General features: G+C 45.7%; 2 protein-coding genes and 1 long non-coding RNA gene across 8 annotated transcripts; 2 read left to right on the top strand and 1 right to left on the bottom strand.

The window, feature by feature from the left end:
• Nucleotides 1-339: 339 nt before the first annotated feature.
• LOC123102362 (B3 domain-containing protein Os12g0592300) lies at nt 340-2,590 on the top strand. 3 transcript variants are annotated; one of them, XM_044523689.1, is made up of 5 exons: nt 340-490; nt 609-745; nt 928-1,348; nt 1,521-1,762; nt 2,157-2,590. In XM_044523689.1, the coding sequence occupies exons 2-5, from the start codon at nt 617-619 to the stop codon at nt 2,430-2,432; spliced, it is 1,068 nt and encodes a 355-aa protein (XP_044379624.1). In that variant the 5' UTR covers nt 340-490; nt 609-616; the 3' UTR covers nt 2,433-2,590. The 3 variants fall into 3 exon arrangements, with proteins under 3 accessions (XP_044379624.1, XP_044379625.1, XP_044379623.1); XM_044523690.1 differs by having other exon boundaries at nt 356-513; XM_044523688.1 differs by lacking the exon at nt 340-490 and having other exon boundaries at nt 581-745.
• A 1,104-nt stretch (nt 2,591-3,694) lies between these two features.
• Nucleotides 3,695-5,979, bottom strand: LOC123102361 (uncharacterized). Of its 4 annotated transcripts, none has more exons than XR_006448927.1 (4): nt 5,677-5,979; nt 5,466-5,572; nt 4,547-5,018; nt 3,695-4,080 (listed from the first exon to the last, which is right to left on the bottom strand). XR_006448927.1 is itself a non-coding variant. In XM_044523686.1 (4 exons), the coding sequence occupies exons 1-3, from the start codon at nt 5,844-5,846 to the stop codon at nt 4,999-5,001; spliced, it is 297 nt and encodes a 98-aa protein (XP_044379621.1). In that variant the 5' UTR covers nt 5,847-5,979; the 3' UTR covers nt 3,695-4,080; nt 4,952-4,998. The 4 variants fall into 4 exon arrangements, 3 of the variants coding, with proteins under 3 accessions (XP_044379621.1, XP_044379620.1, XP_044379622.1); XM_044523686.1 differs by having other exon boundaries at nt 4,952-5,018; XM_044523685.1 differs by having other exon boundaries at nt 4,547-4,598.
• A 301-nt stretch (nt 5,980-6,280) lies between these two features.
• Nucleotides 6,281-7,585, top strand: LOC123106614 (uncharacterized). The gene is made up of 2 exons (XR_006451416.1): nt 6,281-6,676; nt 7,367-7,585. It is a non-coding gene; the product is annotated as an uncharacterized lncRNA (long non-coding RNA).
• Nucleotides 7,586-17,811: the final 10,226 nt, after the last annotated feature.

Here is a 17,811-nt window from a genome sequence, read left to right as displayed (position 1 = left end):
ACGGGCTTTTGGGCAGTTCACTGAAGAAATGTGGCTACTTGAAGCTGTGAGCTGTGTAGTGAATTAGTACAAGGATTGTTTTTTAGAGGTGGTGTGAATTGTTTCATGTTTACTTCTTTGCAACTTATTGTCTCTAGTCGCTAAAATATTGGTCCGAACCCGCCTGGCTGTTCACACATCTTGTGTGTTCACTCAGTTCAGTTCCTTCCCCTTTTTTTACGCATCACTGTTCTCTCCACCGAGCATCAATTTTATTCACCATACTAACACGTGTCCAACCCTGACCCTACTTGCCAGTGTCAAGGTCTGCCAGTTTACCTCTCCCGGTGATAACACCTATCAAATTTTACTCACTAGGAACCACTCCTCCCACCCTCACTCATCAAAGCAGCCTCTTATCGTTAACATCAAGGAGAAAAGTTACAACAGCCTCGTCGGAGAAGCCAAGAACTCATCTCCTCCCTCATCTCCTCCTCTCCTCCTTCCTCAGGTCAGGGTCAGCTGCATTCAGATGTACGCACATACTCTGCTTTCCTTGCATCGCATCCATGGATTTGGGGCCTTGGCAACTGACGAAGCTTCATGCACATCTGCAATGGTGGTGGCAGGTGAGTTGATGGTGGATGGGAAGGGAAGGTGTGGGAGGTGCAGGGAGTGGCAGGAGCACTACTACTGGGAGCACATGGAGGATGTGAGCAAGATCAGCTTCTTCAAGTTCATGACAGGAGATTTTCAGCAGCGCATTGTGAGTATGAAGTGGAGTATCCACTATGGATATATACTAGTGCTACCTTTTTATTTTCAAGAACATTTTTTCCCTTTCTGAATGACAGTCGTTTCATGTCATCTAAATGGAGTTTTTGCTGCATTATCATCCACTGTGGAAAACTAATTGTATGAGATGCCTGATTACTGTGTTCATCTCAGAGCATACCAGAGAAGATTGCCAACAATTTCATCGGGAAGATCACCAATGGAGGATTCACACTCAAAGCACCAAGCGGCGAGGAATGGCGCGTTGGTGTCGAAAAGATTGCCGATGAGCTGTTCTTCATGCCAGGATGGGTGGAATTTGCCAGGGCTCACGAACTGCAGGAGAATGACCTCTTGTTCTTCAAATGCAGTGGCAATGGCTCCTTTGATGTACTCATCTTTGACGCAGGTGGCTGCGAGAAGGTTTCATGTTTCTTTGCCAGTAAAAAGGGTACCAACATGCGCAAACAGTTTGATAACATTGTGTGTCAACACGGTGAAGAGCACTGCATTTTGAGTGATTCTAATGATACTAGCATGCCACTATCTCAGCTGATTCGGTCTACTCACAAGGCCTCTACTTCAAAGAAACCAAGTAAGCAAAGTCAATACAAGTTTGCAGCATCTCCTCACAGCTTGCTCTTGTGTGGCACTGATGCTGTCAGCTAATGCATAAGCCTAAAACCATATATAATCAAGAGTGACTGTGTTGTACTTGATCATTTTGACATAAATACTTTGGTGAACATAATGCGCATTTTCCACAGGGAAAGAGACTGAATCTCCAAAGAACAACAACTATTTTCTTAAGAATGAGGCAGTAGAGGAAGAAGAGGAAAGTGATGACCACCACACTGAATCCGACTACTACTACTACTCAAGGTTTGCAAATTGCCTGAGTGAAGATGATCGAGAGGAAATATTCGGGCTGGCATCAATTCAATTAGGCAACCCTGTGTATGTGGCTGTCCTGCAGAAGACTCATGTTCGCCGCACGAACAACTTCTTGGTTAGTTTAATTTTTTTTGCTATTAGGAAGAAAAGTACATACATAGAACTTCTGCTTTTGTTTTGTTTTTGCTGAAAACCGCTGGATACTTGTTCCAATTTTAGCTGATAATGGAACCCAAAACAAAATGCTTGCTTTGTATGGGGAAACAGCAGTTCTCTCTGTTAGATTGGGATTTTGGGCAGAACTTTCATATAGTCATCTTTTTGTTTTCCTTTCCCTAGATGATGTCTTTTTGTTTCCTAGGTTCCTGAATATATAATCTAAGAAATGGTACCTTAAAATATAGTGATTTTCTTACTGATATATTCAAGATTGCAGTTAAGACTATCCATGATGCTGCTGAGCTTGTGGTATCTAATCAATACTGAACCTGATAATGCTCTGCCTGCAGATCGTCCCAAGCAAATTTGCAGCTGATCATCTCGAGGGGAGATCACATGAGATGCTGCTTCTCAGGCCAAACAGAAAAGAGAAATGGTATCTGAAGTACTACCACGGGAGTGTCACCCGAGGCTTCAACTGCCGGCGCTGGAGCAAGTTTGTTCGTGACAATAGGCTGCGCGAGGGCTACGTGTGCGTCTTCGAGCTGATGAAAGGCGCGAGGAAGGCGACGATGACCGTTCACGTCCTTCGGAAGGTGGACGACAAGTTTGTTCTACTGGGCTAAGTTCCAGCATCCTCCTCTGTGCCTGTGCCTGCGGTTCAGTATGTGTACATTTGCCAGGGAGAACTGAACTAGTAGTATGGAAGTAGCTTGCGGTGTATGATGCAAGTGGACCACTTTTGTAACCTAAAGCACTTCTTAGTGTGGTAGTATGTTTCCAATGGAGCCAGGTATGAGCATTGTGAATGTTCCCTGACCTCCACTGCCCGGCTCACCATATTGGAGGATGGATGATTGGTCGTGGCTTGGGCTTGGCGCCGGCCGTGGCGCCAAGAATGGCTCTCGGCTGGGGTAACAGCGACGAGGAGTGAACAGGGGGTGAGCAAGCAGACGGATCTCTTGTTTGCCTTGCCTTGTTCATCAAGGTGACCAGGCTTTTATTTGTAAACACCACGCTAACAAACTGAATTATAGCCGGCTAGCACATGAGAAACAAACCACTGTTGAATCTTTATAGCCGGCCAATACTTGGAAACAAAGCACTAACTGAACCATTATTGCTGGCTAACACTTGGGAAACAAGCCACTGAAAAACTGAATTTTTGTGGCGGGCTGGCACTTGGGAAATAAACCACCAACAAACTGAATCACCTGGGGAACACACCACTAACAAACTAAATCTTTATAGCTAATTTATGGGCCCTTTGGAGTACCGCGCATCGGCTGCGGTGTTGACTGATGATTGCCGTAAGTTGTTGAGTTCTTTCGGCAGGGCGACGAGTAAGTTGTTGAGTTCTTTCGGCAGGGCGACGAGACGATCAGTAATGCGGCAGCGCATTGGCTAGCCGGTGCTAGTTATATAGGGAAGCGTACTGGTGTCTGGCGTGAGCACCCCCCTGATTTCTTAATACCTTCCCTTGTAACTGATATGATCATTATGTAATAAAGGTCGCCGAAGTTCAAAAAAAAACAAAAAAATCTTTATAGCTAATAATAGCACGTTAACAATTGGGAAACAACCCGCTAACAAACTGGGAACCGAATCTGTAGCTAACAACTTAGCCCAAACAACTTTTTTTGACAGCAGTAAGACTACCTACTTTGGGTGATTAACTTGCTAAGAAAATAACATGATAACTTGATTATAGGAGATCTTATATCCGCTAGCTGCGGCAAAGCCTGAGCCTCAGGTTGGCTGGCTGGGTGCAGTTCGTCAAGGCCGTCACCCACCTCCACACGTGACACCATCAACGAGCAATTTTGACATTACTAAGTCAGACTACATTTTAGAGATAGAAACATAGCAATTCAGAAGACAGGAAGGATTGGAAATCAGACACACACATCTCAAGCATCATTGCTCAACTGGAAACTAAAATGACAGTGTGACCACAGTTGTTGCTCGTGGAACAGAGATACCTTCCAATCTAAGAAATCATATAAAATGTGCCACCAAATCCTCTTAGCAGGCAACACAAAGGTATTTCGCTACAAAAGTAGAAGCTAAATCCATGACATAAACCATGTCACATGACAGGAAGATTATTTTCAGTCTAGGCTAGTAATTTGGAGAGAAGCTATTTTGTTGGAGACATGCTTCTAATAACTCAAGGATTAAAAGGACGGCCCCAGAATAGCTTTCCAAAAGACGAATCCAAGATTTGTATCCTCTTTAAAAAGGATGGTGAATCAACATGGCAAATTCAAGTACCTGCAAAAATAATAACACTAAGCTTGAATAATTTGCTAAATGCAATGAAAATTTCAACGGCAAAATTTGTAAGAAAGGTACCAAACCCTACAAAGAGCAGTTATTATGGAAAATGTATGCTACTGCCCTGCTGCTATGGAATTCACATATTTAACATTATTTCAGCCTACATAATTCAATTCTAGACATTTCCGGTAGAAAAAGGGTCCAGCTGGATAATCAGCACACATCACATACAACGCGTCTTTGGTTACATAGTTCATTTCTTGCAAAGACTGGGAGTACTGTAGGATCTGTAATGTGTTCAATGTGCCAAATTTAATTCCTAAACTCTGTGATTATGAGAATTAACTAGACCACATTAATTGTTTTACTACCCATACCATGAAACCTCATCAAGCTTCCATTCAAATGATGATGATTAAAAAACAACATCGCCAAAAGAGTGCATGTTCAAAATCAGCACCTTAGCTATGCTCTACCCTTGCCTCTCCCGCATCACCCATCTTTTCCATTCCCTAAGAAAGCCCAACCATACATATCCTCAATCAATTGAAGTTTCAATATTGAAGTGCACAATATAGCTATTCAAATTTGTAAAAACTTACTAACAGTGAAGCATGTGTGCTCTTAGCATTAGGAAGAGAAGGTATAGCAACAAAGGGCTAACTGGGAAGAGATAAATGGGCTAAAAAGGAGAAGACATTTTGAACATTTGAGACACAACAGTGTAATACGATTCTACAAAGCCAACACTCAACAGTTACCTATGTTCTTGCTTTTTTACTTTTTCAATGCAATTACTATCTTGCAGTTTGTTAAATTACTAGTCGCAAAAGAAATACAGAACTGGGAAGAGGAGGGGACCTACATCATTCTAGGAGATAAAGTCCCCGTCATGCTGGCCAGCCTCCAACATCAACCATCGTCCCCATTTCCTATCAAATCCCAATTTTAATCTCCTTACATCAATTTTGGTGTCACTTACAGAAGTAGAAAATAAGCATGCATTGCATATAACCCCCTTATATTGCTTCGATTTTCACCATTGCAATATTAGCCCATTCTACAGAAAATGCAGTTTTTGTTCATGCTGTTTCAAGTATTGATCCTACTAGAGTTACAGAACCAATTAACTTGGCCTCACTGAAAACACACCCATCCATTTCCAGACAGAAAACAAGTTGGATCTATGACCCCGAGAGAAATGACCACCTTCAACATATTGCTAGGCAACTCACAAAAACTAGCGCAGAAGTCGACACTAGTAACAAAGTACACAATTCACCATCTATCTAGATAGATTAAAATCTTGAAAATGGGATCACGACACTAACTTCGATTAGATTAGCGATCCTGACAAGTACGGCAGAAAAAGAGGGTACCCTGGGAGAGCTCGCAGCAGGCCCGGGCGCTGGCAGACGGGTGCGCCGTCATCCGCCCTAGCACCACCGCCGCCGTCAGCGGCGACCCCATCATGGCCGCCAGGGGCCTGCACACACACACGCGCGCGCGCGCGCACAACAACATCATGAGGACATCAGATCGCCATCTCAACGCAGTGCGAATGCCTAATTGGGCATCGGGTTGACTTACCGTGCGGCCCCGAGCGGGGAGGTGGAGTGGGAGGGGGCGAAGGGGGAAGGGATCCGGCGGCGCGGGGCCGCGAAGGGAGGAGGGGCGCGGAGGCCGCCGAGCGCGGCGGAGGGTGCCGGGCGGCGGACCGCGGCGAGGACGGTGCGGGACGCAGCGCCGCGCCACGCCATGGCTAGGGTTCAGGCGGAGGAGCGGGTGGAGGAGGCGGCGGCGGCGGCGGCGGCGGCGGTGATTGGAAGGGGCGTTGGCGGCCGGTGGTTTTAGGTTTTAATAGAGGAAGGGTGAAAAAAAAAGCGTAGCGGGCCGGGCTCATGCGCGATGTACTCGGCGCTTATTTCTGTTATCCTGTTCAGCTTTTTTTTCTATATCTATATCTATATCTATACTACTATTAAAAGAGCAAACATGAATTCCCCTAAAACCACCCAAGCAAATGTACACAGGATAATTAGAGCCCTTAGATCTAATCCAATTACTCAAATCAAAGAGTCCATAGTAATTTCGTGGTCTGCCAGCCAATCGAATGGTTCAGATTCGATGTTCTGCCCGGTCAGATCGACCGGATGGAGCACATCAACAAACCGCTAATCCCGCCAGACAATCCTTCGTCCACGCCCCACGCACGCCGCATCTTCCTCGCTAACTCCTCCGGTTATGTGGGCGAGAATGAGGCCCTCAGATCCCGTCACCGCCCCCACGCCATTGGCACAGACCCCCCATCCCGTCGCTAGGTGGAGGATGCCGCGGAGGCAGCCGTGCCAACGACGAGCGTAGGACGCGGGTGGACTTCCCCTCGCCCTGCTCTGCCGCCCCTCCAGCCCTCATCATCCTCGCGCTTCTCCCGAACCAGCGTCTCCCGTCCGCCTCGGCGCCTTCCGTAGCAGGCCAGGGCCGGAGCCGAGAATGAAGCGTTCGCACGCGTCCATCTCTCCCTTCGAGCCCCTTCGATGCGCCCCCGACTGTCGCCGCCATCTTCACTGGAAGCTCTACGATGATCAAGGTAATCCCCAAACAAACCATTGCCTGCTCACGATTTCAGAAGAGAAGCGGGGGAGTGTATTCATGCGATGAGTAAGAAGATAAATTTGTGTGGTTCAGACACCGGATCAATTGTTAGCTGCCCCGGTGGTACTGTGAGTGTGTTACTACGTCTGAAATTACATCTAAGCTAGCAGCTTCCTTCACAGTCCTGCCGACCTCACCGAGCTGCAATTTCTGAGTAGTTTCCATACACTAACTATCGGAGTTAGAGATGCCTTCAAGCACAAACTCGGCGACCCCCAGCAAGGCGACCGAGCACGGGCAGCCTCTGGCCAGCGAGCAGGAGAAGCTCACCACGGAGGCTAAGTTCAGAACTACATGTAGGTAGGTAGATGGATGAGAATGAGATACCTTTTTCCTTTTTCTTCAGTTTATCTAGATCGGCCGATCGCCAAGGCATGTAGCTGTTTGTGATTAGTATTGGAAGTGCAAGCATTCTCACATAGATAAAAGAAAATGGTTGTAATCCGCGCAGGGAGTGGTTCTCTCTAATTCATGGGAGCGCTCACAAGGCTGTAATCGCCGTGAAGATTCAGCAGTTAGCTCTCACTAATTCAGGTCGAGCACCTGCACCACGATGGCGGCAGTCACTATACGGATATCAGGCCAGTTGCATATTTCTGCCTAATATTTTTATTTATTGTTGCAGACTGGGGAAGGATGCCGAAGATGTAGAGGTTGTTGCCCCAGTGACGCTGGAGCCCATTCAAAGGAACAGAAGATGCGCGTTTTTCCTCCTGACCATTTGAGTGGTGTTCTGTGCAATTTATGCTTGTTTTGAAAATTTGATTATAGACGTCGAATTTATCTCCAATCATCTGTTGTACTATTGTTGGGGAACGTCGCAGAAAACAAAAATTTTCCTACTCGTTTCACCAAGATCATCTAGGAGTTCATCTAGCAACGAGTGATTAGATGCATCTACATACCTTTGTAGATCGCGCACGGAAGCGTTCAAAAGAACGGTGATGATGTAGTCGTACTCGACGTGATCCAAATCACCGATGACCAGCGCCGAACGGACGACACCTCCGCGTTCAACACACGTACGGGACGGGAGACGTCTCCTCCTTCTTGATCCAGCAAGGGGAAGGAGAGGTTGATGAAGATCCAGCAGCACGACGGCGTGGTGGTGGATGCAGGGCGTCACAGCAGCAGGGCTTCGCCGAGACTACGAGGGAGAGACGTAACGGGGGAAGATGGAGGCGCCAGGGGCTGGTGTATTAGGTCCCTCCTCTCCCCCACTATATATAGGGGTGCCAGGGGGGGTGCGCAGCCTAGGAGATCCAATCTCCTATGGCCGGCGGCCAAGGGGAGGTTTCCCTCCCCCCCCAAGGCACCTAGGGGTGCCTTCCACCACTAGGACTCCTCCTAGGGGGAAACCCTAGGCGCATGGGCCTATAGGGGCTGGTGCCCTTGGCCCATCTAGGCCAAGGCGCACCCCCTACAGCCCATGTGGCCCCCCGGGACAGGTGGCCCCACCCGGTGGACTCCCGGGACCCTTCCGGTGGTCCCGGTACAATACCGATAACCCCGAAACTTGTCCCGATGCCCGAAATAGCACTTCCTATATATAATTCTTTACCTCCGGACCATTCCGGAACTCCTCGTGACGTCCGGGATCTCATCCGGGACTCCGAACAACATTCTGGTTTCTGCATATACATATCTTCATAACCCTAGCGTCACCGAACCTTAAGTGTGTAGACCCTACGGGTTCGGGAGACAAGCAGACATGACCGAGATGACTCTCCGGTCAATAACCAACAGCGGGATCTGGATACCCATGTTGGCTCCCACACGCTCCACGATGATCTCATCGGATGAACCACGATGTCGAGGATTTAATCAATCCCGTACGCTATTCCCTTTGTCTATCGATATGTTACTTGCCCGAGATTCGATCGTCGGTATCCCAATACCTCGTTCAATCTCGTTACCAGCAAGTCACTTTACTCGTACCGTAATGCATGATCCCGTGACCAGACACTTGGTCACTCTGAGCTCATTATGATGATGCATTACCGAGTGGGCCCAGTGATACCTCTCCGTCATACGGAGTGACAAATCCCAGTCTTGATCCATGTCACCCAACAGACACTTTCGGAGATGCCCGTAGTCTACCTTTATAGTCACCCAGTTACGTTGTGACGTTTGGCATACCCAAAGCACTCCTACGGTATCCAGGAGTTACACGATCTCATGGTCTAAGGAAAAGATACTTTGACATTGGAAAACTCTAGCAAACGAACTATAAGATCTTGTGCTATGTTTAGGATTGGGTCTTGTCCATCACATCATTCTCCCAATGATGTGATCTCGTTATCAATGACATCCAGTGTCCATAGTCAGGAAACCATGACTATCTGTTGATCAACGAGCTAGTCAACTAGAGGCTCACTAGGGACATGTTGGTGTTTGTTATTCACACATGTATTACGATTTCCGGATAACACAATTATAGCATGAATAAAGACAATTATCATGAACAAGGAAATATAATAATAATGCTTTTATTATTACCTCTAGGGCATATTTCCAACAGTCTCCCACTTGCACTAGAGTCAATAATCTAGTTACATTGTGATGAATCGAACACCCATGGAATTCTGGTGTTGATCATGTTTTGCTCTAGGGAGAGATTTAGTCAACGGATCTGCTATATTCAGGTCCGTATGTACTTTACAAATCTCTATGTCTCCATCTTGAACATTTTCACGAATGGAGTTGAAGCGGCGCTTGATGTGCCTTGTCTTCTTGTGAAACCTGGGCTCCTTGGCAAGTGCAATAGCTCCAGTGTTGTCACAGAAGAGCTTGATCGGCCCCGACGCATTGGGTATGACTCCTAGGTCGGTGATGAACTCCTTCACCCATATTGCTTCATGTGCTGCCTCCGAGGCTGCCATGTACTCCGCTTCACATGTAGATCCCGCCACGACGCTTTGCTTGCAACTGCACCAGCTTACTGCCCCACCATTCAAAATATACACGTATCCGGTTTGTGACTTAGAGTCATCCAGATCTGTGTCGAAGCTAGCGTCGACGTAACCCTTTACGACGAGCTCTTCGTCACCTCCATAAACGAGAAACATTTCCTTAGTCCTTTTCAGGTACTTCAGGATATTCTTGACCGCTGTCCAGTGTTCCTTGCCGGGATTACTTTGGTACCTTCCTACCAAACTGACGGCAAGGTTAACATCAGGTCTGGTACACAGCATGGCATACATAATAGAACCTATGGCTGAGGCATAGGGGATGACGCTCATCTCTTCTATATCTTCTGCCGTGGTCGGACATTGAGCTGAGCTCAATTTCACACCTTGTAACACAGGCAAGAACCCCTTCTTGGATTGATCCATATTGAACTTCTTCAATATCTTATCAAGGTATGTGCTTTGTGAAAGACCTATGAGGCGTCTCGATCTATCTCTATAGATTTTGATGCCTAATATATAAGCAGCTTCTCCAAGGTCCTTCATTGAAAAACTTTTATTCAAGTAGGCCTTGATGCTGTCCAAGAGTTCTATATCATTTCCCATCAACAATATGTCATCTACATATAGTATGAGAAATGCTATAGAGCTCCCACTCACTTTCTTGTAAACACAGGCTTCTCCATAAGTCTGTGTGAACCCAAACGCTTTGATCATCTCATCAAAATGAATGTTCCAACTCCGAGATGCTTGCACCAGCCCATAAATCGAGCGTTGGAGCTTGCACACCTTGTCAGCATTCTTAAGATCGACAAAACCTTCCGGCTGCATCATATACAATTCTTCCTTAAGGAAACCATTAAGGAATGCCGTTTTGACGTCCATTTGCCAAATTTCATAATCATAAAATGCGGCAATTGCTAACATGATTCGGACGGACGTCAGCTTCGCTACCGGTGAGAAAGTCTCATCGTAGTCAACCCCTTGAACTTGTCGATAACCCTTAGCGACAAGCCGAGCTTTATAGATGGTCACATTACCATCCGCGTCTGTCTTCTTCTTAAAGATCCATTTATTTTCTATGGCTCGCCGCTCAACGGGCAAGTCAGTCAAAGTCCATACTTTGTTTTCATACATGGATCCTATCTCGGATTTCATGGCTTCTAGCCATTTGTTGGAATCCGGGCCCGCCATCACTTCTTCATAGTTCGAAGGTTCACCGTTGTCTAACAGCATGATTTCTAAGACAGGGTTGCCGTACCACTCTGGTGCGGAACGTGTCCTTGTGGACCTTCGAATTTCAGTAGGGGCTTGATCAGAAGTATCTTGATCATTGTCATTAACTTCCTCTCTAGTCGGTGTAGGCACCTCAGGAACATTTTCTTGAGTTGCACCATTTTCCAGTTCAAGAGGTAATACTTCATCAAGCTCTACTTTCCTCCCACTTACTTCTTTCGAGAGAAACTCTTTCTCCAGAAAGGACCCATTCTTGGCAACAAAGATCTTGCCTTCGGATCTGAGGTAGAAGGTGTACCCAATAGTTTCTTTTGGGTATCCTATGAAGACGCATTTTTCCGACTTGGGTTCGAGCTTTTCAGGTTGAAGTTTCTTGACATAAGCATCGCATCCCCAAACTTTTAGAAACGACAGCTTAGGTTTCTTCCCAAACCATAATTCATACGGTGTCGTCTCAACGGATTTCGACGGAGCCCTATTTAAAGTGAATGCGGCAGTCTCTAAAGCATAGCCCCCAAAAAAAGCGGTAAACCGGTAAGAGACATCATAGATCGCACCATATCTAACAGAGTGCGATTACGACGTTCGGACACACCATTACGCTGAGGTGTTCCAGGCGGCGTGAGTTGTGAAACTATTCCACATTTTCTTAAGTGTGCCCCAAACTCGTGACTCAAGTATTCTCCTCCACGATCTGATCGTAGAAACTTGATTTTCCTGTCACGTTGATTTTCAACCTCACTCTGAAATTCCTTGAACTTTTCAAAGGTTTCAGACTTGTGTTTCATTAAATAGATATACCCATACCTACTTAAATCATCAGTGAGGGTGAGAACATAACGATAGCCACCGCGAGCCTCAACACTCATCGGACTGCACACATCAGTATGTATGATTTCCAATAAGTCGGTTGCTCGCTCCATTGTTCCTGAGAACGAAGTCTTGGTCATTTTACCCATAAGGCATGGTTCGCACGTGTCAAATGATTCATAATCAAGAGACTCTAAAAGTCCATCAGCATGGAGCTTCTTCATGCGTTTGACACCTATGTGACCAAGGCGGCAGTGCCACAAGTATGTGGGACTATCATTATCAACCTTACTTCTTTTGGTACTCACATTATGAACATGTGTAGCATCACGTTCGAGATTCATAAAGAATAAACCATTCACCATAGGAGCATGACCATAAAACATATCTCTCATAAAAATGGAACAACCATTATTCTCAGATTTAAAAGAGTAGCCATCTCGAATTAAACGAGATCCCGATACAATGTTCATGCTCAAAGCTGGCACTAAATAACAATTATTAAGGTTTAAAACTAATCCCGAAGGGAGATGCAGAGGCAGCGTGCCGACGGCGATCACATTGACCTTGGAACCATTCCCGACGCGCATCGTCACCTCGTCCTTTGCCAGTTTCCGCTTATTCCGCAGCCCCTGCTTTGAGTTACAAATGTGAGCAACTGCACCGGTATCAAATACCCAGGAGCCACTACGGGCACTAGTAAGGTACACATCAATTACATGTATATCACATATACCTTTTGTTTTGCCGGCCTTCTTATCCGCTAAGTACTTAGGGCAGTTCCGCTTCCAGTGACCGCTTCCCTTGAAATAAAAGCACTCAGTCTCGGGCTTGGGTCCATTCTTTGGCTTCTTCCCGGCAGCTTGCTTGCCGAGCGCGGCAACCTCCTTGCCGTCCTTCTTGAAGTTCTTTTTACCCTTGCCTTTCTTGAACTTAGTGGTTTTATTGACCATCAACACTTGATGTTCCTTCCTGACTTCTACCTCTGCTGATTTCAGCATAGAAAATACTTCAGGAATGGTCTTTTCCATCCCCTGCATATTGAAGTTCATCACAAAGCTCTTGTAGCTTGGTGGAAGCGACTGGAGGATTCTGTCAATGACCGCATCATCCGGGAGATTAACTCCCAGCTGAGTCAAGCGGTTATGCAACCCAGACATAGTGAGTATGTGCTCACTGACAGAACTGTTTTCCTCCATCTTACAGCTGAAGAATTTGTCAGAGACTTCATATCTCTCGACCCGGGCATGAGCTTGGAAAACCATTTTCAGCTCTTCGAACATCTCATATGCTCCGTGTCTCTCAAAACGCTTTTGGAGCCCCGACTCTAGGCTGTAAAGCATGCCGCACTGAACGAGGGAGTAGTCATCGAAACGTGCCTGCCAAGCGTTCATAACATCTTGTTCTGCAGGGAGAATGGGTGCGTCACCAAGCGGTGCTTGTAGGACATAATCTTTCTTGGCAGCTATGAGGATGATCCTCAGGTTCCGGACCCAGTCCGTATAGTTGCTGCCATCGTCTTTCAGCTTGGTTTTCTCTAGGAACGCGTTGAAGTTGAGGACTACGTTGGCCATTTGATCTACAAGACATATTGCAAAGGTTTTAGACTAAGTTCATGATAATTAAGTTCAACTAATCAAATTATTAGTGAACTCCCACTTAGATTAGACATCCCTCTAGTCATCTAAGTATTACATGATCCGAGTTAAACTAGACCGTGTCCGATCATCACGTGAGACGGACTAGTCAACATCGGTGAACATCTTCATGTTGATCGTATCTTCTATACGACTCATGCTCGACCTTTCGGTCTTCTGTGTTCCGAGGCCATGTCTGTACATGCTAGGCTCGTCAAGTCAACCTAAGTGTTTGCATGTGTAAATCTGTCTTACACCCGTTGTATGTGAACGTCTGAATAAAACACCCGATCATCACGTGGTGTTTTGAAACAGCGAACTGTCGCAACGGTGCACAGTTAGGGGGAACACTTCTTGAATTTATTGTGAGGGATCATCTTATTTACTACCGTCGTTCTAAGTAAACAAGATGCAAAACATGATAAACATCACATGCAATCAAATAATAAACGTGACATGATATGGCCAATATCACATAGCTCCTTTGATCTCCATCTTGGGGCTCCATGATCATCTTGTCACCGGCTTGACACCATGATCTCCATCATCATGATCTCCATCATCGTGTCTCCATGAAGTTGCTCGCCAACTATTACTTCTACTACTATGGCTAACGCGTTTAGCAATAAAGTAAAGTAATTTACATGGCGTTTCTTGATGACACGCAGGTCATATAAAAGAATAAAGACAACTCCTATGGCTCCTGCCGGTTGTCATACTCATCGACATGCAAGTCGTGATTCCTATTACAATAGCATGAACATCTCATACATCACATATAGATCATTCATCATTCATCACAACTTTGGCCATATCATATCACAAACCACTTGCTGCAAAAACAAGTTAGACGTCCTCTAATTGTTGTTGCAAGTTTTACGTGGCTGAATTAGGGTTCTAGCAAGAACGTTTTCTTACCTACGTTAAAGCCACAACGTGATTTGTCAACTTCTATTTACCCTTCATAAGGACCCTGTTCATCGATTCCGCTCCAACTAAAGTAGGAGAGACAGACACCCGCCAGCCACCTTATGCAACTAGTGCATGTTAGTCGGTGGAACCGGTCTCACGTAAGCGTACGTGTAAGGTTGGTCCGGGCCGCTTCATCCCACAATACCGCTGAAGCAAGAAAGGACTAGTAACGGCAAGAAAGTTGACAAATCTACGCCCACAACAAATTGTGTTCTACTCGCGCAAGAAGAACTACGCATAGACCTAGCTCATGATGCCACTGTTGGGGAACGTTGCAGAAAACAAAAATTTTCCTACTCGTTTCACCAAGATCATCTAGGAGTTCATCTAGCAACGAGTGATTAGATGCATCTACATACCTTTGTAGATCGCGCACGGAAGCGTTCAAAAGAACGGTGATGATGTAGTCGTACTCGACGTGATCCAAATCACCGATGACCAACGCCGAACGGACGGCACCTCCGCGTTCAACACACGTACGGGACGGGAGACGTCTCCTCCTTCTTGATCCAGCAAGGGGAAGGAGAGGTTGATGAAGATCCAGCAGCACGATGGCGTGGTGGTGGATGCAGGGCGTCACAGCAGCAGGGCTTCGCCGAGACTACGAGGGAGAGACGTAACGGGGGAAGATGGAGGCGCCAGGGGCTGGTGTATTAGGTCCCTCCTCTCCCCACTATATATAGGGGTGCCAAGGGGGGGTGGTGCGCAGCCTAGGAGATCCAATCTCCTATGGCCGGCGGCCAAGGGGAGGTTTCCCTCCCCCCCCCAAGGCACCTAGGGGTGCCTTCCACCACTAGGACTCCTCCTAGGGGGAAACCCTAGGCGCATGGGCCTATAGGGGCTGGTGCCCTTGGCCCATCTAGTCCAAGGCGCACCCCCTACAGCCCATGTGGCCCCCCGGGACAGGTGGCCCCACCCGGTAGACCCCCGGGACCCTTCCGGTGGTCCCGGTACAATACCGATAACCCCGAAACTTGTCCCGATGCCCGAAATAGCACTTCCTATATATAATTCTTTACCTCCGGACCATTCCGGAACTCCTCGTGACGTCCGGGATCTCATCCGGGACTCCGAACAACATTCGGGTTTCTGCATATACATATCTTCATAACCCTAGCGTCACCGAACCTTAAGTGTGTAGACCCTACGGGTTCGGGAGACAAGCAGACATGACCGAGACGACTCTCCGGTCAATAACCAACAGCGGGATCTGGATACCCATGTTGGCTCCCACATGCTCCACGATGATCTCATCGGATGAACCACGATGTCGAGGATTTAATCAATCCCGTACGCTATTCCCTTTGTCTATCGATATGTTACTTGCCCGAGATTCGATCGTCGGTATCCCAATACCTCGTTCAATCTCGTTACCGGCAAGTCACTTTACTCGTACCGTAATGCATGATCCCGTGACCAGACACTTGGTCACTCTGAGCTCATTATGATGATGCATTACCGAGTGGGCCCAGTGATACCTCTCCGTCATACGGAGTGACAAATCCCAGTCTTGATCCATATCACCCAATAGACACTTTCGGAGATGCCCGTAGTCTACCTTTATGGTCACCCAGTTACGTTGTGACGTTTGGCATACCCAAAGCACTCCTACGGTATCCGGGAGTTACACGATCTCATGGTCTAAGGAAAAGATACTTTGACATTGGAAAACTCTAGCAAACGAACTATACGATCTTGTGCTATGTTTAGGATTGGGTCTTGTCCATCACATCATTCTCCCAATGATGTGATCTCGTTATCAATGACATCCAGTGTCCATAGTCAGGAAACCATGACTATCTGTTGATCAACGAGCTAGTCAACTAGAGGCTCACTAGGGACATGTTGGTGTCTGTTATTCACACATGTATTACGATTTCCGGATAACACAATTATAGCATGAATAAAGACAATTATCATGAACAAGGAAATATAATAATAATGCTTTTATTATTGCCTCTAGGGCATATTTCCAACAACTATATCTTCTACAATCTTTCATATTTTAGCATGAATTTTTTAAAATTTGTGGTAGGAAGCTTGTATGTCATTCATGGATCGGACAACATACATGTGCTATTTTCTTTTGATTATCTCCTTCCAGACTGTTCGGGGTTTCTAGATCAGAATAGTTTGTCCAATATACCTCTTTGGGTCTCAGAGAATTCAGAATAAGTTCTTACAACAATCCTTACTAGATAAATCATGTATGATACCATGCTTGCACCCTTATTTGCAGCTGTATTTCAGGTTATTGCTCAATCAGGTTAGTTTGTTTTTTCTGCTTTTCGGTTCACATCTGTTGGCATGAATTGACCTGTGCACTTGGTACTAGCACTGATGATAATTTGAACCTGTCAGACGGGGAAAGATATGCCCATTACGAGTGCATCTTGATTCAGTTTGAGGAGAAAGAGTAGTTAATTCAGCTTGTGGCATGCACCCACACTTGGTAACCAATTAAGCCTTTTTCATTTGTGTCTTAAAAGTACTTTTGTTAACATTTGCAAGCTAACAGAGGATCTACTTTTGTTAATAGTGGTCAAATAAAAGAGGATCCAGAGTTCCAGACTCTGTGTTGTAGAGAATTATTCTTTGCCAACAATAGTTTTGCTAAGTTGCTCTTGCCTCTCAGTGTTATTAGTCTGAATATTCTATGCAGCTGAACTCATTACTACAGAGATTTATAGAAACACAAGGAATGATTGCTGATGAAAGAACCACAGATAGATCTGGGATTTCTCCATTGGCCAATAATTCAACTGCATGTTTTAGGAACCACAAATAGCTTTGGGTATTTTCTTTGTACGCATTAATAATTTAATATTATCTTGAGAACTGAAATAAGTATTTTGTCATATTTATTTAAAACTTTTCGCATTAATAGTGCCATAGACATGCAATGCATAGATTTATTTTTCTATGTTTTTATGTTTATCTCCACCAGACTGAAAATATAAGCTCCTTTTTCGTGAAAATTGTTATTCCCTTATGGTAACCATTTCCATACGAACTGCTATTGTTTGCTTGCCGTTTTTCTGTTGCGTCATGTCCACTCCACAACCTTTATATGGAATCCCGAAGGTAGTTGAATTCATCCTATTTCATTTTGATTTTAATGCTTTAGTACTATGCAGTGGCGGAGCTAGGGTAAAATCCTTGGGCGGGCCAAACATGCCAGATTAAAGCAAACCTTACTAATTTTCCTATTAAGAGTCTCTCAATCTTCACTATTTGGTGCTACACTGGGCAGGCCATGGCCGGGTTTTGCCCCAACGTAGCTCCGTCACTGGTACTATGCATTTCATCTTCTGATGGCAGAATTTTTTTGCGCTTCAACATTTTAATAAGTTGTTCAAGCCTTCTGAATTTACTTCATTTGCATCCTACCTTAGCTATAATTGTTGTATGTGGCGATTTAACTGTCTATGCCCTAGATCGCTTTAGTGAAAGGGCGGAGGTTATTAGAATAGAGATCGTGCATTATTGCACGTGCAAGTTTGATA

This window comes from Triticum aestivum, chromosome 5A (assembly GCF_018294505.1).
Source record: "Triticum aestivum cultivar Chinese Spring chromosome 5A, IWGSC CS RefSeq v2.1, whole genome shotgun sequence".
Taxonomy (NCBI): Eukaryota; Viridiplantae; Streptophyta; class Magnoliopsida; order Poales; family Poaceae; genus Triticum; species Triticum aestivum.
The sequence above is the reverse complement of the archived record's forward strand: the minus strand, read 5'-3'. Positions and strand labels throughout refer to the sequence as shown.